Source organism: Monodon monoceros, unplaced genomic scaffold, assembly GCF_005190385.1.
Source record: "Monodon monoceros isolate NGI ecotype Baffin Bay Population unplaced genomic scaffold, NGI_Narwhal_1 Super_Scaffold_21, whole genome shotgun sequence".
Lineage (NCBI taxonomy): Eukaryota > Metazoa > Chordata > Mammalia > Artiodactyla > Monodontidae > Monodon > Monodon monoceros.
Window position 1 is genome coordinate 33135500 of NW_021703778.1, and position 23848 is coordinate 33159347.

The following is a 23848-nucleotide window of genomic DNA, read 5'->3' on the forward strand; positions in this document are numbered from 1 at the left end:
CCCCCGAGAAAGAAACTTGCTAATGTGTCGGGGAGCTGCTCTGCCCAAGATGCGTTCAAAGCCACTGAATTAGCCATTACGAGCTAGTCTTTTGGTTACTGGGCGTTAACGATGTACGTGCCGGTTTACACCGTCAGACAGTAACCCCCAGTCTAATCCTTCTCTTTCCGCCTCCCCTGATCTCGTGCTTTCGGGAAGAGAGAACCACAGTGAGATTGAAAGGAGGCGGCGGAACAAGATGACCCAGTACATCACCGAGCTCTCTGACATGGTCCCCACGTGCAGCGCGCTGGCCCGGAAGCCAGACAAGCTCACCATCCTGCGCATGGCCGTCTCGCACATGAAGTCCATGCGGGGCACAGGGAACAAGTCCACAGACGGCGCCTACAAGCCTTCGTTCCTGACGGAGCAGGTACCCCGTTCGTCCCTCGCCTGCGTGCTTTTCTTCCCCGGTAATGGCATCATTGGAAGGGGAGAGAATGATTGACAGCATCGCCAAGATGAAATAAGCTACGTGGGGAAACAGGGTTAAAGGCTGAGGTAGGGACGAAACCAGGGAATTTTATTTCCATTCTTCACTAGGAAACGCTCTTCCAGGGGTGTTTGTCTGATTTTGCGTCCTCTGCTTTTTAAATTTCCCATGTACCTTAATAAGGCATCACTCAAAAAAAAGACATTGTGCTTAGCGTGCTAATATAGGAAAAAGCCAAGCAAAACCACAGTTCCACAGTTCTTCTGTGGTAGAATAGCGGTGGTGATCATGATGGTGATCAAAGTTTTGGTAGCTGTCACAACAATCATAGTGGCAAGGATCCTAACAGCCAGCACTTAGGCCTCTGCCCTGAGCCGGGGTCAAAGTCAGATCTTTCTGTGCAGGATTTCATTCAATCCTTATTCTAGCCCGAGGAGGAAGCCTCTGTAATTCATCCCTGCTTTAGAAATGAGCAGGTGGAGGCTTAGAGAGCGTCAGTCCCCTGCTCAGTGGCGGGGCCAGGAGTTGACCCGGGTTGGTCAGACCCCAAAACCATGTATTTCACAGCTGTACCAGTAGCTGCATAGTTGGGAAGAGCAAACCCAGGAAATGGTCAGTGGGAAGTATTTTGTAACTTGACCGTTGCCTGCGCTGGAAGGCCTGTGTTCTGGGTCATGGTTCTTCTCCATGCTGGTCAGTAGTAGCGCAGATCGTCAGATGCCCTCAGCTTCTGTTTGCTCATCTGTGGATGAACATGAGCTCTCTGCCTTCCTGACTCTGAGGGGTACTGCAGGATAAAGGAGATGATAGACTTGAGAGCACTTTGTATACGGTGCAGGCAGGGGAAAGGGAAGTGATGTGCTGTCGGGGATGCAGGTAGGAAGTGCTAGGTCTCGTCGGGGGCTTCTCGGGAGAGAGCTGGCCCTGGCAGGCTGTGAAGGAGCCCCAGAAGATGCACAGAAACGGGAGAGGAAGGGATTCGACACGAGCCGACCAGTGAGCGCAGAGCCTTGGAGGAACAGGTGAGGAAGGCGTGTCCAGAGACAGAATCGTTTATTCTGCCAGTGTGAAGAATCTGTTCATGTCACAGGACTTAGGTTTAGAAAAAGAGCAAAGGGAGAGGAGCTAACGTGTATTCCTGTGTGGCAGGCATTTTAGCAAGGGCTTGGGTCACCCCAGGGCCCACGTGTTCCTCACCTCGAGGTGTGAGGAGGTGTGGCAGCGGAGTGACCCTCGCTGGGAGGCCACGGGGCCCGGTGGTCCAGGACACAGGGCCCAGCCTCTTTCCACCTCTGTAAAAGGACCGCAGTGATGGCTCCCACCTGGCAGGGACGTGGAGACAGGTCAGGGAGGCAGCAGAGGACAATGTTTAACACGGGGCCGCAGTGGAATGAAGGATGGAGAGCTGGCAGGTGAGCAGACAGAAATGCATTATGCACCTCCTGACCACTAGGATCGTGAAAAGCTTTTTCTCTGCATTTCTTTAATCCTTACGTGGACCTGCCAGGGTCCATGTTTGACATTAATCTCTTTACCTGTAAGTGACTGAGGGTTAAGAAAGTGAAGAGAAGAGAGAAGGCAGGGATGCAAGTTCCATGAGTCCTCCCCATCTTTCTCTCTCGGTTCCCAGGTAGGCTGTTGATGACAACAACAGCTACGTGTGTTAAGCGCCTACTGTGTGCCAAGCCTTTACTAAGTCCTTCACATGTAAGATCTCACCGAACCTCACAGAATCTCACTGAAAAACACGTGTGAAAAAACGGAAGCCGAAGATGCTCAGTAGGGAGCCCAGACTTGCACGGTGAAGTGGAAGGGCCATAGTTGATGGTCTCCTTGTATGCCACAGTCCGTGCCTTTAGACCTAACTGTTGGCTTAACTGGAGAATACAGGCAAGGCTCATTCTGGATTCAGGGCACAGGACCTTGGTGATGAGTGACGTGCTCCCAGAAGACAAAAACCGGGGAGGAGGGCGTAGAAGGAGGGGCCCGTGATGAGGGTGAGGCTCTGTTCCATAAGCCCTTCCCACAGTCCTTGCAAAAGGGCTGAAACTGTGAAAACCTACATGGAGGCATCAGCGTCCACTTCCTCTCCTCCAAAGACAGAGAATTCTCTACTTTCCCAGACAACCTGTTTCATTTTTTACAGTCCTTCCTGTTGGCAAGATCTTCTCCATACTGAAAGTAAAACCGCTGACCCAATCTTCTGAACTGAGTAAGCATCTAAGAGACATGGAACAGCAGAAGTGCCAAGCAAGAGAAATGGACAAAATAAACTTTTCCTTAAAAAAATGCTTGTACAGCCTGCTTCCACCCTAGATTCCCAGACAGGGGATGTTACAGTTCTGACTCAGCCAAGGGCTCAGAGACAATGGCAAATCACCCCAGTTTCTGCTCCCCAGCAGACTCACATTTTCTAATTTTCGGGCTTTTGGAGCCCCCTCGGGACGGGCACTGAGGGTGGGGTCAGATGCTCTAGACTCCACGTCTTTTGCCTCCATGCAGATGGCCCTTACTCTGTTGTTACAGAGGGGCTTCCACCTAAGATTACACGTGAACAAAGGATTCCCAGCAAAAAGTGCTTGCCAACCACTGACTGGAAGGATCCCTTTGTTCTTTGGGCCCTGAGCAGTGTGTGAGGTTGTTAGAGAGGCGGCTGTGGACCCCAGCACACGGGGAAGAGATAGCCCCCCAACTCCTGCAGGAACGGAGCCCCTTTCATTCAGCAGGAAAGGGCTCCTGAGCTTGATGGGAGAATGACAGGGTAGGTAGCCACACCTGAGCTGCCTGCAGGCCCTGCAAAGAGAAGACTTTATAACAGAGTTGACTTTGCCCCCTCTATGTCCCTCTCGGGATGATGGCCAGGCTTCCTGCCGCCCATTCATTGATCCCAAGCAGCTTCCTTCCTGCCTTCACTGACAGTCATGAGCTCTGTGAGTGTGACTCCAGGGCTGGTGCAGTCAGCCTCTCTTCTCACCGTAAAGTGACATGGACAATGCTAGGTGCCCCGCCACCTTCTGGGATTACTCTGAGAGTCTGTTGAGATGTTGGCTGTCAAGGAGTCGTGAAAGTTTGACAGACATGCAGATGTAAGGTGATACTCTTACATCTGCCGCCAGCACTCAGCTCAGAAAGGAAGGAAGAGAAGAAGAATGAGTGCACTCTGAGTGTGGCAGGTGGTGGCTGGGGAGACACCTGGTGCCTTTCCTTCTCTCCTCCCACTTTCCCATGGTCCCTCCCTCCCTTCCATGAGCCCCGTGCGTACCGGGCCCTTCTGCTCCAATGACATGACTGCAGTTTGAATATGTAGGTGAGGCCATATCACACCTCTGACAACCCAACACCTCCCTGGTGATCACTTCTTGCTCTCTCATTCCCCTGGGCTGGAAATTTCCTCTCTCCCTAAGAAAGGGCTGGTTAAGACAGGGTTAACAGTGTTTGGAGTAGCTGTATCTTAGGGCTAGTATAAGCTTCGTGCATTTTTACAGCTCATCTTCCCAAAACAAACAAACGAAAGCCCCCAAGCTGTTTGTGTATCACAATGAATTTCTGAGTAAGTGTTGAAGGTTGCTGTTTGTGTATCACAATGAATTTCTGAGTAAGAGTTGAAGGTTGCTGATAAGACTGTTTAACTGGCCTGGGCTTGCCCATGCTTGGCCCTAATCACGGCTTTCTCTTCCCAGGAGCTGAAGCATCTCATCCTTGAAGCGGCTGATGGGTTTCTGTTTGTAGTGGCGGCTGAGACGGGGAGAGTGATCTACGTGTCTGACTCCGTTACCCCCGTGCTGAACCAGCCCCAGTCAGAGTGGTTTGGGAGCACCCTCTATGAACAGGTGCATCCTGACGATGTGGAGAAGCTGAGAGAGCAGCTGTGCACCTCAGAAAACTCAATGACAGGTCAGTGTAGCTCTCTCTGTCTCTCTCTCTCAAGACTTTTCCCTGGAGAAAAATTTCTTTCATTAAACATATCAGGAAGCTGGAGGTCAGACAAAAAATTGCCTACAGGTGAGGGATGTATTTGACTTCGCTTGTGTAATAGCTTCATTCATCCTGTAATGTTTTAAAACTTCATTTCGAATACATCATTTTTTTCCTATATTTTACCTGCAATTAGGGCATGTCGCCCCTAGGAAGCACTCTTGACACATTAGTCCCAACCACATGCTCTGAAATGAGGGTTATGCCTCAAGTGCATGATTATTTGTGAACCTGATTATAGGCACTGATTTCCCAGACCTTACTTACCAGAAATGAAATTTCTCATTGAGACGTTTAAATACAGTCAGCTCTGCTCTAGCCCAAAATGCATGTCATAAAAATCACTGCAGTAAACAGAATCATGAAACAAAACCCACAGGGCTTAGTGGGAGAAAGTGGGCTAGGAACACAACACTCAAAAATTTGTCAGTGACAGGTAAGAACAAAACGAGGAACCTGATAAAAATGGGAGCACGGCTTGACACATTCGATGGTTAAGAAATTTATAAATATTACCATAAATATGGCACTTGACCTTGAAACTGACTTGAAGTTTACTTACGGAAGTGAGCCTCAGAAGGGCTGTCACTTGGGTGTTCCTGTGAAATGGTGTAAGGAGAGTCATGTGAAATCAGGCAGAAATCAAAAACTGTAACACCAGATGTTGGACAGGCAATGGCTCATAACACACACGGTAAATTGAGGTGGCTGCTGTGTGCCTGAGTGTGTGCACTTTGTGAATTCCTATGTGGCTGAGTTCAGCTGCTTGCAGTTTTCTGTGTTCATCTAGTATGTCTTACAGATGAAATCATGCATAAGCAAACACAAAATTCACATTCTGCTCAGATTGTCCCCCAATGGATCAATGGCATTGGAACAGATTTGCGTTTTCAAAACAAGTGTTATAGTAGAGCTGACTTATACCGTAATACTTGTATTCCACTTTATGATAGGTCTGTTTGTGCAGTGGTGTTCTTCCTGCCACACTGAGAGCTACTGGATTGTCATCCACTTCTGTGTCTGCCTGCAGAGCCTTACTCAGTGCTTGGCATGCAGTAGGCATTCAGCAGAAGCCTGGTGAGCAAATGAGGCAGTGCTTTGCTCATTGTAGTAGTCTGCTAGGGCTGCCATAACAAAATACCACAGACTGAGTGGCTTAAACAACTGACATTTATTTTCTCACAGTTTTGGAGGCTGAAAGTCCAAGATCAAGGTGTTGACAGGTTCGGTTTCTGGTGAGACCTCTCTCCCAGGCCTGTAGACGGCCGCCTTCTCACTCTGTGCTCACATGGACTTTCCTCTGTGTCCACACATCTGTGGTGTCTCTCCCTCTTTATTTATTTATTTTTGGCTGCGTTGGGTCTTCGTTGCTGCGTGCGGGCTTTCTCTAGTTGCGGCGAGCAGGGGCAGCTCTTCGTTGTGGTACGCAGGCTTCTCATTGCAGTGGCTTCTCTTGTTGCGGAGCACAGGGTCTAGGTGCATGGGCTCAGTAGTTGTGGCTTGCAGGTTGTAGAGCGCAGGCTCGGTAGTTGTGGCGCACAGGCTTAGTTGCTTCACGGCATGTGGGATCTTCCTGGACCAGGGCTCGAACCTGTGTCCCCTGCATTGGCAGGCTGATTCTTAACCACTGCTCCACCAGGGAAGTCCCACTCCCTCTTTCTTCTTATAGGGACACCAGACCTACTGGATTAGGGCCATACTCTTTTGACTTTATATGACTTTATTCACCTCCTTAAAGGCCCTGTGTCCAAATACAGTCACATTCTGAGGTTCTGGGGGGGCTAGGATTTCAAGATATCAATTTAGGGGGGACACAGTCCAGTCCATAACACCTATGATAAGACTGAATCAGATGTTGTCAAAAGTGACAGCAGTACCACTGTTTCTGAACGATAATAGTCATTTTCTCAGTGTTGGTTATCGATGATACATGAAAAGGAGGGAGAAGATAAAGGATTAAGGTGTGAGGACAGAGCCTACATTGTGCTTATCTCGTGTCTCCTGAAATGGTGACACGTGACCGTACTTGTAAAACAACGGCGCTGAAACAGACGCAAAGAAAGACGTGCTCTGCCATCCCTCAGCCTGGGGTGAATTAGAGAACTCCCTGTAGAAATCGTTGGGAACACACCTTGTAAAGTTAGATATCTGGGAGGGATGTGAAAGGGAAATAAAGCAGCCAGGAAGTGTTGGTTTGACAGCTGAAATCACCTTCTGTGGAAAGAGCTGTCTTTTTCCAGACTTCAGTGTTTGAACACAGGATGTGGCTTTTTGAAACCAGTCAGGAGACCCAGCTGGGGCAGTTGGTGGGGGAAGTGATGGTCAAGGGCAGGTCAGGCTCTGGGTCAAGGGTTTAGCCAGCGGGCTCACCAGAGTTGGGTGGACACTTCTGTCTGTGGGAAGTCTTAATGTGTCTGGCAATGTTTAAAGGGGCAGAGTGAACCACATTTGGACAGAAATGTCCCTAGAGTGGACCCTGGATGGTGGCCTTGGCATCCTTCACCTCCAAAAAGTTCCTTGTGCTCTTTTGTGACTTTTTTCTTTTTCCTTTCCTCTCTTCCTTCCTTTCTTCCTCCCTCCCTCCCTCCCTCCCTCCCTCTTTCTCTCTCTCCTTTTTTTTTCTAAGAACACTGAACACGAGATCCCTCCTTACTCCATTTTAAAGTGCACGTTCCTGCATCCTTAACTATAGGTACAGTATTGAAAGCAGATCTCTAGAACGTACTCATCTTGCATAACTGAAACTTTATACCCATTAAGCACAAACTCGCCATTTCCCCTTCCCCCCAGCCCCTGGTAACCACCATTCCCCTCTCTGCCTCGATGAGTTTGACTACTTTAGGCACCTTGTATAAGAGGAATCAGGCAGTATTTGGCCTTCTGTGACTGGCTCATTTCACTTAGCATACTGTCATCCAGGTTCAAACCTATTGTTACAAATGATAAGACTAACTTCTTTAAGGCTGGATAATATTCCATTGTATGTATATACCACATTTTCTTTATCCATTCATCTGTCAACGGGCATTTGGATTGTTTCTGTATCTTGACTATTGTGAACAATGCTGCAGTGGACGTGGGAGTGTAGATAGCTCTTTGAGATCCTGCTTGCAGTCCTTTTGGATATACACTATAGCCAGAAGTGGGGCTGCTCCCAGGCAGGGTTGATTCTCACCCAGGCTCTCCTCATATAACAAAAAAGGTGTTTACTAGAAGCTCTAAGTTTATGTTCGAACTGGCTTTGCAACACCAGCAGAAACTGTTAGCCTTCCCAGTACTTCCAGCAAATGTCCCAGGATTGGCTCTCTTAGATTGGCTTGGGACACCCTATTCCGGTGGCTAGGGAGTCTGAGCCAGGGTGTGAGGCCAGCTTCTCCATCCAAGGCACTTGGACCCAAGAGTTGGGGAGATGTGATTTCCCAGAGGAAATTAGGGCAGTCACTAGAAGTTGGCCCTGGCTGGGAGAGCCAGGCTCTGGGCGTTAGAAGTGATGCCCATGGGGAAGGATGGGCGTTCTCCTGGAGAACGGGGAGCACCTTCTCCTCTTGCTGGGAATGCTGGGGATATTGGGGTTACAGGATTCTGAGCTGAAGATGGAGCCAGTGTCAGTTATGAAGGAGGGCAGTGATCAGGTAAAAGTTTGATGGAGGGAGGGGCTGCCAAAATAATTACTGTGGGTCTTGGAGTGACCTGAGTCCCAGCTCACTGTGTGGAAGGAGAGGAACCAAGGAGAGGCCCAGGCTTTCTAGGTGGTGGCAGAGCCTCTGACTATAACTGGATGTGCCCGAGGGGTGGGGTCAGAGGGCAAGCAGCACAGAGACCTGCCCAGCAGGGTGCAGAGAGAGCGAGTCCTTCTCTGTATCTTCCATGATCTATCCCAAGACCCCACCCACTCACCACCACTGTGGCTGCTGAACTCTGGAAAGCGCTGATCCTGGCGAGCAGAAACTGGAAACGCCTTGTCAGTGACCCTGTGCTGTGCAGGAAGTGCCTGGCGGCCCCAGCTGGGAAGCGGACGTGGAAGAGGATAACCCGTGGCCTTGTCAAGACTAGGTTTATTTGGCCCATTTCCCCACTCTGCTCTTCTGTGGCTCTGTTTCTGCTTGACTCTTCCTTCATTCAGAGAATTGGGTCAGCCTTTTGGTTCAGTATAGGGAAGAACTTTGCAATAGTTAGAACTGTCCAAAGGCACAAAGAGTGCAAGCCAAGGCTGGATTAACCTTCCTTCCTTCCTTCCTTCCTTCCTTCCTTCCTCCCTCCCTCCTTCCCTCCCTCCCTCCCTCTCTTCCTTCCTTTCTTTTCCTTCCTTCTTTCCTCTTTCCCCCTCTTCCTTTATCCAGTCACTACTTTTTAAAAATCATTGGGGACTTCCCTGGTGGTGCAGTGGTTAAGACTCTGTGCTCCCAACGCAGGGGGCCTGGGTTCGCTCCCTGTTCGGGGAACTAGATCCCACATGCATGCCGCAACTAAGAGTTCACATGCCACAACTAAGGACCCTGCCTGCCTCAACCAAGACCTGGTGCAACCAAATAAATAAGTAAATAAATATTTTTTTTAAAAATCATTTATTCATTCATTCAACAATTACCTGTTTTGCATGGCCATAGAAAGGTCATTTGGGTTGCAGCCTCTCCTTCCCAATCACCGACAGGAGTTTCCAGCTGTTGTTGAATGAATGGACCCCCATTTCTTAATTGTTCCAAATTATTTGTGATAATTTGCGGAGAGCCCCAGCCAGGTCGGTCCCTGAGGCCTTTGGCTGGAAAGCTCCAGTGCATGATTCACATGTCCCAGTCAGCTGTGATTAAGCTTCCCTATCTCCCCGAGAGCTTCGCTGAAGTCCAGAGATACTTTCAGCCTTGGATCACAGGATTTGGCCGGGCCTTGGTCCGGGCACAGATAGCAGCTCACCAGGAAGCCATGCTCAGCCGGCTCTGCCGGCTGACCTGTCATCACGCTGTTTCTGGGAGCGGTTAAAGATGCCGCATCTGCTGTGCAGTCTCCCTGCTCGTCCGCGAGAGGCGACGCCTTTGGGACCCATCGCACGTTTTGCTTTTATTTTCTCACTCACCCCTAACAGTGAACTATTAATAACTACAACAAACTCTCTTACATTCTTATAGCACGTTTTTACCACTTTAGTGGATATGAACCCAGGCTGCACCTGCATCTCCTAAGAGCATCTTAGAAATCATAGGCCCCCTGGGCCTAGACTCAAGAGCTACATTTTAATGAGATCCCCAAGGGATTTATATGCACATTCTAGATTGAGAAGCCCTGAACTAAAGAATTTAGCAAGTTGTGGTTGGGGTCTTGCAGCTGCTGGGGTCGGGGACATCCTTCGACTGCTGGGACCGGCAGGAAGCGGTGGGATTGGCCCCAGAAACCTCTTGGATTTGCCCAGCTCTCAGGCCCGAGGCCAGGCCTTTGGGGAGAGCAGTTGGAGGAGCAGCCCTTGGAGGCTTGATGCCCAGGGCACTGGCTGGCCAGGCAGCGGCATGAGCATGCACAGAGCAGCCTGCAGCCCTGGGACCTTGCTCTGCAGTCCACACATGGCAGACTCTCCACCAGGGTCAGGAGGAGGTTTGCAGGGTCGGCAGTTGGCATCCTCCCCTGCACAAGAGGAGGAGAGCAAGGAGCTGAGGGCGGGCTCACACTGCGCCCTCGCGGACCCTCTGGAGCAGAAGCAAACTAGTTACGCATGGCACCGCAGAGGACAGCAGGCCCGCCTGGGAAAAGAGCTGACGGTAGTCAGCATTCAGCCTCACCCACCCAAGGCAGCTGGGCCTCCGTCGTAACATTTTGCAAAGGAGGGCAAGGACAAAACTGTGTTGGGCTCAGCCACGCAGTTGGATCCTTCCGGGAAGAATGTCAGGCCAATAATTGGTCCCCCAGGGGTCCCATGAAGTCCACCCCTGTGATATCAGCTCTGGAAAAATATAGTCTGTTTCCAAATGTCAGTCATGAAGGTAACTTCATGAAAACCATACTTGCAAATCTATAGCTTATTTTCTTTGGAATAGCCACACTTAGTCTTTGGACTAACGCCAGACTCAACTCCTAAACACATTCATCAGTCCCTTTCTTGCCATATTAGGTAACGTAGATAAATGTGCCCCCCCAAAAAATCCTTATTTTATCTGAGTCAACTATTAACACTGTTATTGGGTTTCTGCTGTTTTGAGATAGAAATAAAGTGTTTTAGTGGCAAGCAAAGCATGTTTATTTGATTCAGGCTCCTTAGAAATTGCGCAGTTGTGTAGTAAACACTTAGGCCACCGGAAACAGCGTTTAGAGTTGGGTCGCCAGAGGTGCTTGGTAAATGCACGTGAGAGCGCAATCGGAGAATCACGAGCTGGTTAGTTTCATGTCTTTCTAGTGACTTTTCCACTAGAAACCGCAACCTACTTAGATCTGTTATCCCAGATGTTTCTCTGGCGCCAGTTCAGTTCTTTCTCATTGTTAAATATTTATACAACCTGCCTTGTTTTGCTTTGCTACATACATAGCATGTTGTTGCTGCTGAACTGTTTGTGTTTTTCTCACATATTTTATGTTGAAAGATATTTCATGAATCTGGACAGATTTCCAGCTTGGGTTGCTGGGTTCATTATCACTCTGGTGTCACCGCGGATAAAGGAGTTGGGCATTGTTTTCACACACGTCGCAGATTGTGGCTGGACGGCCAGCTTCCCTGCCATCAAGGAGAGCAGAGAGAGCTCACCCCAGCCTGCATGTGTGCTCACCAGGGCGGCTGAGGGGTGAGATGGGGTGGGCACGGGGGCTGAGGGGAGACCACTGGGGGTCGTGGAAGCATCCCTACGCTTGGAGTCGGATGGACCTGGTGACAGTTCAGTTCATGGCCCTTTATTTTGTGTGAATGACTTAATCTCCCTGGACTAAGTTTCCTCACCTGTAGATGCAGACAATAATATGCCCCCTACAGGACTGCGTTGAAGCATGCACGGCAGGACATATGGGATAGTATTAATGATTGTGTTTGAGAATTGTGGAGATTTCATGCACTTTTTTTTTTTTGCGGTACGCGGGCCTCTCACTGCTGTGGCCTCTCCCGTTGCGGAGCACAGGCTCCGGACGTGCAGGCTCAGCGGCCATGGCTCACGGGCCCAGCCGCTCCGCGGCATGCGGGATCTTCCCGGACCGGGGCACGAACCCGCATCCCCTGCATCGGCAGGCGGACTCTCAACCACTGCGCCACCAGGGAGGCCCTCATTCACTTTTAAATAACGGAAAATTATATTTAAATTAATTATATTGTGTTAAAATTATATTTAAACACTGATGTGGATCAGTGGTTTTCCAAACTGTCTGTCTTGCTTGCTTTATTTCTCTTCTTACCCCTATAAAACCGGTCTTAGGATTTTAGGAGCCAGCCTGGGTGGGGGGAGGCAAGGTAACGAGGGTGTGGGAATTATCCTGGGGCGGTGATGCAGACAGGGGTTAGGATGGTGTCTTAGTTTCCTTGAGATGCAGTTACAAATTACCACAAACTGGGCAGCTTAAAACAACAGGAATTTACTCTCTCACAGTTCTAGAGGTCAGAAGTCCAGAATCGAGATGTCAGCAGGGTCGAGTCCTCCTGTAGGCTCTGGGGGAGACTCTCTCAGCTTCTGATTGTGGCCAGCAATCCCTGACGTTCCTTGACTTGTAGACACATCACTCCCATCTCTGCCTTCTCATCACATGACGTGTGTGTCTCTGTGTCCAGAGTTCCCTCTTCTCACAAGGATGCCAGATGTACTGAATTAGGAGCCACCCTGATAGAGTATGACCTCATCTTAACTTGGTTATAGCTGCAAAGACCCTATTTCCAAATATTGTCACATTCACAAGTTCTGGGTAGATGTGCATTCTGCAGACCTACCATTCAACCCAGTACAGGAGGTGCAGGGGAGTCGAAGATTCAAGACATGTTTAGGCAGCAAAACCAACAGGGGGAGATGATCCACTGACCCTAGTTCTATCACTACCCAAATTATGTTTAAAAAGCTGATGATCTAGGGCCTTTGGTGACCTTTTGTTGCTGCCTGGATTGTCACTGACAAGTTTCTTCCACCAGAAGTGAGTTGGACTGGGGAGAGCTGGAGGTACCCCCTCAGTGGCCCCGACTTGTCATGTTGAATCAAGTCACAAAGCTCATCCCTTCCTGTCATGCGTTTGCACCCCAGTGGATCCCTTTGGACCCATCAGCCTGGTTTCATGATCAACTTGACTACAATGCAGAATGTGCTCAGTGTACAGTGCTGGGAAGCAAAGAGACTCAGTGCTGTTCCTTGTGTATAACTGTGGGTCACCCTGCAGCGTGAGTCGACAGTGTCACGACCCCAGGACTGGGTCTTGCAGCCCAGTGGGTGGGGTGGATTTTGTGTGCCCCTCCCCCAACTATGCATGGCGCTCCTTCAGATCTGAGCCTCAGCAGAGGTAGGGCTGTGCTCTCCCAGTTCCTCTCCTTCATGCTCACCCCCCCTTCACTTCCTTCTGGCTGGACCTGCTGACGCTCGCCCCCATCCATCTGAAGGAGGGGGAAGCCTGCCCGAAGGCAGGATACAGAGCAGCCTCTCAGAGCTGGTGGGGCCTGGCATTCAGTCACCCCTCCCGACCGGGATGGGCAGTCTCATTCCCCCCTCTCATGCTCCCTCCAGCTCCTAGCCTGGGCTTCTGTCTCTCTCTGCCTGCCTTCGTTCCGACCTGATTCACTGCGTGATATCTGAGTCCCGCCCACTGCCCCCTGTCTTGGGCCAGACCTGCCACTTTGCCCTGTCTTCACGGACAGAGCAGAGCCAGCCACAGTCCAGAGCCAGGGCCAAGGCCGTGTGGTGCTGAGAGCACTGGAAGGTCGCCACGGCTGAGGGCAGGCTCAGATGGGGAGAGAGCAGGGGTCCAGGTCAGGGCCTGAAGCTAGAGAGGGAGCTGGGTGATGCTAGGATGGCCGAGGGCAGGGAACAAGCAGGGCACATCTGAGAGGGGAGGTGGAGTTTGTCCTCCAGCTTGGGCCGTGTTCTGCTGTGACACAGACCTGGCCTGCTCAGACCTGTCTCTGCCCGTCTTCAAGGTATAGAATCAGTTTCCAGATGTAGGACTTAGAAGGTTGGTGCAGCCACTGTGCCTGCATTTCCTGAGGCTTCCTTTGGAGTCGGGCCCTGCAGCTAGGGCAGGGCACCCATCCCCTCTCCAGACCCAGACTCTTTTCTCTTCCTGTCCTTGCCTCCCCTTGTCTCAGGACCTGTCCTGCGTTGTCTGGAGTAACAGCTTGTTGGGAAAGGGTCCAAAACTTAAGTGTGCCCAGCTTTACAAGTCTGCAAGAGGCCTGCCTAGGAATGGCACTGAATGATTGGGTTTTCCATTCATCATGGAGCACACCTCTGCAAGAGAAGTTACGGAGAGGCGCACAGACTCCTGCACAGAGGGGCTTCCAGGAAGGCAGGGAGGCATCCAGGGATGCAGGTGAAACAGCCGCCACTGGGAGTCTTGTGTTCATTGTATTTATGTACAGCCAAGTGGATTCTCCCCTTTGGTGTTAGAGAATCAGCCGCTTCCCCTTCAAGTGAGGGCCTCCCTGGGTGAATCGAGGGAGCCCTCGGCCTCTGCCCAGGCTGTGCCAGGTTTGAGAAGAGAGGGGAGCAGGGCTGCCATATCCAGGGAGAGAAGTAGTCTTTTCCCAACTAGCAAGAGCAGTGAGTCTGTCCTGAGAAAGGGAGAGCCTGAGGTTAACGTTCTTAAATAGGTCAGCATACACATTTTCCATCCCATTATAAAGGTATGTGAATTAGACTTGAGAACTCTAAATCTTGCTTCAAATTCACGCCCAGATTTAACCATATCAAAGAACCACTGGTGCGTTTCTCTGAAACGCTAAAATCACCCCCTAAAGATCTGTTCTCTACATGCTCATTTCTGTATCCTGGCTTTTCTTGAACTGAGGAACATGCAGGAGGCGCTTGAAACACAGCTGCTTTGTAAATAAGTTTTTAAATTCCCAGCCCCTGACACAGTGGTTCTCAAGCTTGATGCACATCAGAATTTTATTGGATGTTTTAAAAATTCTAATGTCAGGGCTTCACCATGTTTCTCTGATTTTAATTAATTATGTTGTGGTCAAGCCCAGGCATCTGTATTTGTAAGAGCAGCCCTGGTGATTCCAGTGTGAACTAGAGGTTGAGAATTGCTGTATCCTGGTGTATCCCCCGCCAAATAAAACCCAATCCAATCAAATAATACAGCCCCATCTGTTTTACACTAGGAGAGAGATTTCAGCAAGATCAAAATAACAAAGAAACAAAATGTTAAAAATGTAATCGTGTAGCAATACGGTTGAAAAATGAGCAGCTTCAGCATTTTAGAACCTGTTTGCAAGAGTCTTGATTTCTTAATGAGGTATCTTTTGTCCTAAGTTTGATGCTCAAGAAATAAAGACCTTTTTTTTCCTTCCATGTATGAGAGGAAACTATAACAAAAATAATCTATAAGTAGCATTGTTTTTAGGCAGATGAAATTATTTGGAGTTAGTTTAGGACATTTGAAAAGACACATGGAGTCATTGCTTCCTGCTGGTATGATTTCGGTTTCAGTAATATTCTCACGTGATGGTCACATTGTGTAATGCTTTGGTTAAAAATAACTTGATTGCAAAAACCCCAGCGTGATCAAGAAAATTAAAATAGTTTCCTTTGGTTTCACTAAAAAGAGACATATTTCCTCTGAAAGGTTGTGACTCACGCCAAATGGTTAAATAAAAATGCACATATAGCACTGACCTTTCCTGTTTATTGCTTTCTCAATAGAAGCTAATTGAGGAAAACATCTACATTCGGTTTTCCCTTTGTTTTTGTTTTTTTAACATCTTTATTGGAGTATAATTGCTTTACAATGTTGTGTTAGTTTCTGCTGTATAACAAAGTGAATCAGCTATGCGTATACATATATCCCCATATCCCCTCCCTCTTGCATCTCCCTCCCACCCTCCCTATCCCACCCCTCTAGGTGGTCACAAAGCACTGAGCTGATCTCTCTGTGCTATGCGGCTGCTTCCCACTAGCTATCTATTTTACATTTGATAGTGCGTATATGTCAATGCCCCTCTCTCACTTCATCCCAGCTTACCCTTCCCCCTCCCTGTGTCCTCAAGTCCATTTTCTACGTCTGCATCTTTATTCCTGTCCTGCCCCTAGGTTCTTCAGAACCTTTTTTTTTTCTTTTTTAGATTCCATACATATGTGTTAGCATATGGTATTTGTTTTTCTCTTTCTGACTTACTTCACTCTGTATGACAGACTCTAGGTCCATCCACGTCACTACAAATAACTCAGTTTCGTTTCTTTTTATGGCTGAGTAATATTCCATTGTATATATGTGCCACATCTTCTTTATCCATTCATCTGTCGATGGACACTTAGGTTGCTTCCATGTCCTGGCTCTTCTTTTCTTATCCACCAGTTTTCTCAGGCTGTGATCTGACGGGTGGGTTTCAGTTCTCCCCTCTCTGGTGATGATGTAAGTTACTCTCCAATGAGTGACTGACAGTGTCATTCTTTAACCTTGAGTTGAAGGCTCATATTCTGGGGATCTAGAGTCACTAGAGCTGTGCATTGTATGGACCTCAGAGGTCACAGGGCTGACTCTTCTCTGGATCACGCAGCTCCTTCCAGAGCACGCCTCTGGAGTGGGCGCCTGGCTCCTTCTGGAATGTCCACAGAGGCAGAGCTGACGGCCTCGGCAGACAGCCCTGTCTGCTTTGGGATAATATCCCTGTGCTCAGTCAGTTTGGTCACCCCAGCCCCTGTTCTGACCAGCACAGCTGACTTGTCTGATAGGACTGGGAGTCTGCACACACGCACACAACACACACACGTGGGGTGGCGAGTGAAGGACATGGACTTGGGAGACAGAGTCTGCCATGAGTCTGGGTCCTGGTTTCACCCTCGCCCGGCGAGGCAACCTTGAACAGAGGCCGGGTTCTCCCTGGGCCTTGGTTTCCTCCTCAGGGTTGGCGTACAGCTGGTGCCTAAGACGGTGCCTGGCCTGTGCTGCGTGCTCAAAGCTCCTGGGCATCCACTCCCTGCAGCCGGCAGCCTTGGTCTCAGGTGGAGTCCCCAGACACCACGCCTGGTTGGGGGTTCGTGCACACACCTCCTAAAAGAGCCCCCCGAAGAGGAATGGTGAGGGAGAGGCAGTGTGGGTCAGAGGCGGCGCCACACCAGGTTGGGTTCAGGAGAGGTCAGCTTCAGCCTGATGCCACAGGGAGCTCGTGCCAGAGTTTGTCCCACCCGGAGGAAAGGAAGACGGCTGTCGTTGGTCACAGACCTCGAGGGGTGCGTGTAACTCCCGGGCACCTTTAGGCCAGGCGGCTTCCAAGTGGCTCCAAGCACAGGCCTCTGAGAAGATGCACGTGTGAGCCGTTAGCTGAAGCACCTCCAGCAGCTGGAAGAGGGATCTGCTGGTCAGATTGTACAAGAGATCCAGGGAACTTGGCTGGGACAATAGCAGTGGCCACGACATCCCTCGAAGTAAAGAAGCCCGAGGCGGGAGATGACGATCCTCAGGCTTGCCCACAAAAGCAGCTGAGGTTTGTCCTAGACAGCCTGACAAAGCAAGTCTTTGGATTCGCCACTGTCCCAGCTCTCTAGCACTGGCAACAGCCAGGCCCAAGGCAGAAGCCAGCTCCCAGGGCTTGACCACTAAGTCTTCATGGATGAAGGGGAAACCTTTTCCTGGGAGGCAAGTTGCATGTCTTTATTTAATCCAACAGATATTTATTTAGCACACATCACTGTGTTAGAAACTGAAAATACAGCTGTGGGTGAAACAAACATGGTCACCATCTATGATGGAGCTTTTGGTATGGCTGGGGGAAAATAGCAAACATGGTCAGACGAATATAGAATTTAAATGGTGATGTGTTCTAAGGGGAAAAAACAGGAGTCTAAACACAGTAAGAGGGGACCCCGACTCCCATGTTAGCAGTAGTGGGGAGAGTGGCACAAGGAAAGTCCTCTCTGAGGAAATGATTGTTAAGTTGGGACCTGAAGGATATGAATAGGGATTAGCAATCTGTAGGGCCTGGAGTGTCAAGAACTTCCCCAGCCATGGGACCAACACGTGAAAAGGCCCTGTGGCAGGGAAGGTACTGTCGAGTCTGGGGAGGTGAATAAGGCCATGGAGTGTGATGGGGGAAAGGCCAGGCCAGTGGCAGCCACAGAGGACCATTACTCATTAGAATTTACTCAAAGTGCAAGAAGCAGTCCCTGAGCACGTTATCATGCTCCGATTTTCATTTTTATGCGTTTTCTGGTGCAGGGAAAGAAATGGTTTTATTTGGAATCCAAGAATGAAAGGAACTAATATATACATACTACCTGAGGTGCTCTGTGAAGTAACTTCACAAATATTTCTCACATAATGCTCATGACAAGCCGTTTTTTGTTTCTGTTTTTTTACATGTGGATATCCAATTGTTCTAGCACCTTGTTGAAAAGACTGTCCCTTCTCCACTTAATGGCCTTTGCATCTTTGTCAAAAATCACTTATCGCTGTGTGTGTCGGTCTATTTCCGGACTCTCTATGCTGGTCTATTGATCTCTTTGTCTATTCATACACCAGCTCCACAGTGTCTTGATCACTGCAGCTTTATCATGAAATCAGGTAGTGTTCATCTTCCAACTTCTTCTCTAGAGTAATTTTGGTTTTTCTAGGTCCTTTGCAGTCCCATATGAATTTTAGAATCAGCTTGTCTGATCCTACAAAAAAAGTGTGATGGGATTTTGATTGAGGTTGCACCAAATCTATTGATCAATTTAGGAAGAACTGACATCTTAACAATACTGAGTCTTCTGACTCGTGAGTACTGTATACCTCTCCATTTATTTAGTTTCTCTTTAATTTCTTTCAGCATTATTTTGTTATTATCATGGTACAGATCTTGCACATCTGTCAGATTTATCTCTAAGTATTTTGTATTTTTATGCTTTTGTAAATGGTATTTTTTTCATTTAAAGTTCTAATAGATGGAATGTCGAAGTAGAATTGATTCTTTTTCTTGCCTGATTGCATTGTCTAGAACTTATATTATATGTAAAATATAATGTAGAAAAGAAGTAGTGAGAGTGGATATCTTTGTTCTTTTTATGATGATACAAAGTATTTAGTCTGTCAACATTAAGTATTAATCTTAGCTTCAGTTTTTCATAGACCTGAGATTTGAGTTAAGTTATCTTCTACACAAAGTTTGCAGGGTGTTTTTATTACAAATTGATGTTGGATTTTGTCAAATACTTCTGTGGCATCCATCATGATAATAGTATGGTTTTTCCTTTTTAGTTTGTGCATGCAATGAATTACATTGTTCGATTTTCAGAAGTAAAGCCAATCTTGCATTCCTGGGGTAAACTTTACTTGGATGTGATGTATTATACTTTTTACATATCGTTGGATTTGACTTGCTAACATTTTGTTTAAAAATTTTTATGTCCATGTTCATGAGGGATATTGGTCTGCAGGTTTTTTGTTTTTGGGGGGTTTTTTTCTGGTAGTACCTTTGCTCTACTGTCTTGTCACTTGCATTGACCCCTATGAGAAACCTGCTGTCATCTTTACCTTTGCTCCGCTTTTCTTCTCCGGCTGGTTTTAAGGTGTTTCTCTTTGTCATTGGTACTGAACAATTTGATTGTGATTTGGCTTAGTACGGTTTTCTTCTGTTTATTATGCTTGGGGTTCATTTAGTTTCTTTGGTCTTCAGGTTTATAGTTTTCATCAAATTTATTTAAAATAGCAGCTATTCATTCTTCAGATTTTTTATTCTATCTCCATCTTTCTTTCCTGTTTCAGGGACTCCAGTTACCTGTATATTAGACTGGCTGAAGTTGTTCCACAGTTCATTGATGCTCTTTTTATTTTATTACCTTTGTTTCTTTTTCTTCTTAAAAATCCTTTTATCTCTGTGTATTTCACTTTGAATAGTTTTTTTCTATGTCTCCCAAGTTCACCACTCTTTCTTCTGTGATACCTAATTTGCTATTAATTCCATCCTGTGAATTTTTTATCTTAGACATTGTAGTTTTTGTATCCAGAACTTCAGTTTTTCAGTGTTTAAGTTTTTACTGTCCTTTCTGGTGTTTCAGTTGGTGCTTTCCCTGTCCTCATATAGTCTCCTCACATGCATGTGCTCATGCGTACACTGGTGCTCATTCAAGGGGGACCCTCTACAGATCTCTGGGGTTCTCTATGTGGACCTCTCTCCTTCCTTGTACTCTGTCCTGTGGATTCTAGCTGCTTGGTCTTCCTGGTCTCTCAGCTTGATTTCCTCAACTCAGGGAGTCCGCTGAGCTCAGCCTGGGTGCCCTGTACCTATGGTGCAGCCTGGAGTTCTCCAGGTAGTGTGGTGGGGGATTGTAGGGCTCAAGCTGTGTGTTTCCTGTCTCTCACAGATCCCGTTCCTTCACCGCCTCATGTCCAGTGTTTTGAGCACTACTGTTCTGTGTTCAGCTGTTCAGTAGTTTTGTCAGTTGTTTTGACTGTTTCAGAAGGGAAGGCAAATCTGGCCTCTGTTACTCTGTGTTGGTTGGAAGCAGAAGTCCTTATATTTCTTTGAATGTCTCTCCTCTGTCATCTCTGTTTTGCAATTCCCGTGATGGATCTCCTGACTGTTCCCTCAGAATGTTAGATGTTTGCTTATCACACTCACCTCCTTTTTCTTTTTCCGTGATGTCTGGGGCAGTTTCTCGATGGATCTTTCTAATTCAGCAAATTGAGCTTTCAGCAGTATCGCTTTGTACTGCCTCCATTTGAGTTTTCAATCCTGAAATCATGTTTTTTATCTAAAACTAATCTTTCCTGGTCTCAGGTTGTTCTCCTTTTATTTATGAAAGATCTCCTCAGATATCGCTGAGATTTGGTATTTCGAAATATTGTTTTCTTTCTTGGAATGTGTTTCATGGAGTAGAGTGGTATTATTCCAACTTCTCAAATCACTTCCTTCCTTTTTAGGTACTGAATCTTTTCATCTATTAAGTTACCCTTCCCCCTCCCTCACCTTTTTATTCATCCTATGTTCTTAACATTTATTAAGACTTGAGATGATTTAAGTCATTGTATATTTCTTTGAAACTTAATTTGTCTAGCTTGGGGGTCTGGTTGGCTGGCAGGGGCTATGAGGTTGTGCAGGCAGAGGCCGCTGTGTGCTCTGGTTGTGGCAGCCTCAAGTTGGCAAGGACATCATTCACTCCTCTCACTAGAATGCTGCCCCTTGGAAGCGGCCTTTCCTCCTCTTCGTGGAGCAGGTTGGCTGCTGTAAGTCAAGGTGATGTGAGAGCTCTGCGCCTGGCCTCTCTGGGTCCAGACTCCGGACCACTTCTCTGCTTTCTGACCCCCTAGTCTCTTTCCTGCTTGCAGATTTAGAGGCTTCTTTTAGGGGACCCTTTCACTTCCTTCCCAGGCAGCCCATTCTTTTGTATTTGTTGAGCCATATTCATTCTCATCCCATCCTTAGATGTACTGTTTCTTGCAGAAATCCCTCCATGTTTCGGATCCATGTTTCAAGACCCCTTCTACTGTTTTTCTGCATGGGTGCACATCGTCCCTGCTACTTTTGTATTTCTTTGATCATTTCATTAGCAATTTGCAGGGGAGGCGAAGCACGACCTGAAATTGCCTTCTCGAGCTACATGTCAGCCTGGGCTCTTTCCATACACCAGGCAGCCTCTCTGCAGCAGAGGATAGAGAGTAGGGTTAATCATCCACCCTCAGGCTTGCATTTCTGGCATTTTTGTAGCATGATACCCCAAGAGGAATGTATTTCTTTAAATCACGCTCCAGCACATTCTAAACAGGATGAAGAATTTGTACTTTGTCTACAGATTAAATAGCAGAAGAGGTGCGGGCCGGCCACAGGGGGGACTGCAGGGTGACGATTTTATAATGAATAGCAGAGCCCCGGGCTACAGCACGCGGCACTCCAGTGAGTCCACGTCATGTTTGGAATGCGAGCGTTGGAGAAAGCTGTTAGGCTCTGGGGCTTTTCAGCGAGGTATGAGAGCTGTTGTTTAGGTGGATGAGATGGTGTGGCCTGTCACGCCTCCTGGTGCTCTCTGCCCCATCCTTGGTACGGATTTGCCCCAAATGTTCTGGTCTTGGGCTTGTCCCTGCACACAAGGCAATTATCCCTTTGATGCTCTGTGCTGATTTCACCGCCCTCCTTTTGCAGAGCTGCTGCCTACTCCTTGCCCAGTTAGCGACTCCTTACCACCTTCCCCAGATGGTGGAGTGGGGAGATGGAAAGATTGACACAAAAACCAGACTGCTTGGCTGGGAGGCTCCTTCTGAGTGTCCGCGGGGCCTCTTAGTCACCGTGCTCAGTCCTTTTTGCCAGCCCTAGCCAAGGATCCCTGTGAGCCCTTTTGCGTATTTCGTTATTTCACAGCCACAGGCGAGAGTCCTGACCCAAACCCCAGCCACTAGCTTCCTTGGTCCAGAAAAGCAAAAGGGCTCAGAGGAGGGATGTTTCCCCTCAAACCTATCCCTACCCCCGAAAACAGTTCACTCTGTGGGTCAGCCAGGAGCGTGGTTCTGCTCAGTGATCATGATTGCTCTTGCCAACGGTCACTTCTTCCCAGTATTGATTTAGAAAAAAAGCACAACCTAAAAGTTGACAGTTACGTTTTATTCGGAGACCTTACTGAGGACTATAGCCTGGGACTCAGTCTCTCAGATTGCTCTGAGGAACCGTTCCAAAGAGGTAAGGGAAGAGCCAGGATATACAGTAACTGCCCTACATATGAACCTTCAAGTTGCCAGCTTTCAAAGATGCGAACGTGCGTTCGCATGTCCAGTCACGTAAGTGAGTTCATGTGTCTGGCATACCTTGTCACGTGCGTGCATCCTCTACAAGTGGTTGTGCTTTTGTGTACTTTACAGAACTGTACAGAGTGTAGTAGTACATTATCTTTATTTCAAGCTCAGGATGTCCAGAAGCAAGCCTCAAAGCCTGTTGGTGTAGCTGGTACTAGTGTACTTTTCAAGGTACTGTACTGTAAGATTAAAAGTCTTTATTTTGTGTGTGTGTTTGTTTTTTATGTATTATTTGCGTGAAAAGTATTATAAACCTGTTCCAGTGCAGTACTATAGAGCCAATTGTGTTAGTTGGGTGCCTAGGCTAACTGTTGGACTTACAAACAAGTTGGACTTAACGAATGCGCTCTCGGAACGGAACTCGTTCGTATGTAGGGGACTTACTGTACAGGAGTTTTTGATAAAAACGAAAACAAACAAATAAAACCAGATAGTTGAACATGAGAAAAAATTACTGTTAATCACAGAAAAACAGACATGTCAAGGATGTTAGTCCTTTCTGTGTATGGGAAGATGCAGTGAGTCTGGGCTCATTGAGACCATTCCTTTGATTTCACCTTTACTATCTGGGGCCAGTATCCTGTTTTTCTCCACCCTGAATCCCCTCAGGGCGCACCGTAAGGCGGCCGCAGTGGCTGATGGCTTGATGGCAGGCAACATTTGTTCTTTACCTGAAAGGCAGGCAACAATATTTTGTCCATACCAGCAAGCTTTTTTTCTGCTGCGGACTGAACACTGTCCCTGGATACTTGGGACGGTGAATCCCAAGCCTGGCGTCTCTCTTTCCCTGAGTGTCAGAGGTAGGCAACATTGGATGGTAATGCTAGCCTTACAGGTTTTTTTGCTTCTGAAATCGAAATTATTGTTATTCTTATATAAATCATACGAATTTCCCCAGACAGTTCTGGGACAGTTAGAAGTTTTGCTTTTACAATACGATGTGGCCTATGCAAAGCACATTCAACGTTTGTTGCCAAAGACATCAGGGGACGGGTGGGTCTGTCGGAAGCACATTTCCTAAACATCTGGAATCTCTGACTCTCCTGCCTCTGCGTGAAGGACAGTGGAACAGCCCTGAAGGCTGGACTCTTCTGTTTGCTTCTGTTCACGGCGTTCTGGTCTTCTGGGCCTTGGGGCTGGGCCTCAGCCTCTCCCCCCCTGAGCTCCATCTGGACAGGACTGTACCCCATTTGCAGACCCCTCCCTCCACTGTCCTGCACCCTGCTCAGATCCCTTGGTTTGGGACACCCCTCCCCTCTAGCTCCGCCTCTCTGGACCTCCAGGGCTCCTTCTAATGCCGCCTCTTCCAGGAAGCTTCCCTTGATACCCCTTTGTGCTCTCTGACATGAAGCACTCTCTTTCTACTCTGTGCTGCCTTTGCACTTGGTCTAGACTTCTCCTCCAGCCCTCAGTTGAGTTGGTTGAATAGTTGGCAGAGAACGATGCCTTGTCTCCCCCTAACTGTGAGCCTGCTGGAGCTTGCACTTTGAAGTTTCTGTGGCATAGAGCCAGTTCATAGGTTCTTGCTCCCTGCGAGCCTTT

The 23848-nt window shown here is 48.0% G+C and overlaps 1 protein-coding gene across 4 annotated transcripts in view; it reads left to right on the forward strand.

Annotated features, from left to right (window-relative positions):
* The window catches only part of ARNT2 (aryl hydrocarbon receptor nuclear translocator 2), a 197945-nt gene that overhangs the window by 67573 nt on the left and 106524 nt on the right, over positions 1-23848 (forward strand). For 3 of the 4 annotated variants that reach the window (XM_029236793.1, XM_029236794.1, XM_029236795.1), the window contains 2 exons: positions 199-412; positions 4153-4366. In XM_029236793.1, the coding sequence (XP_029092626.1) occupies positions 199-412; positions 4153-4366 (428 nt within the window). The remainder of the gene's footprint in view (positions 1-198; positions 413-4152; positions 4367-23848) is intronic. The other variant, XM_029236796.1, reaches the window with a different exon arrangement.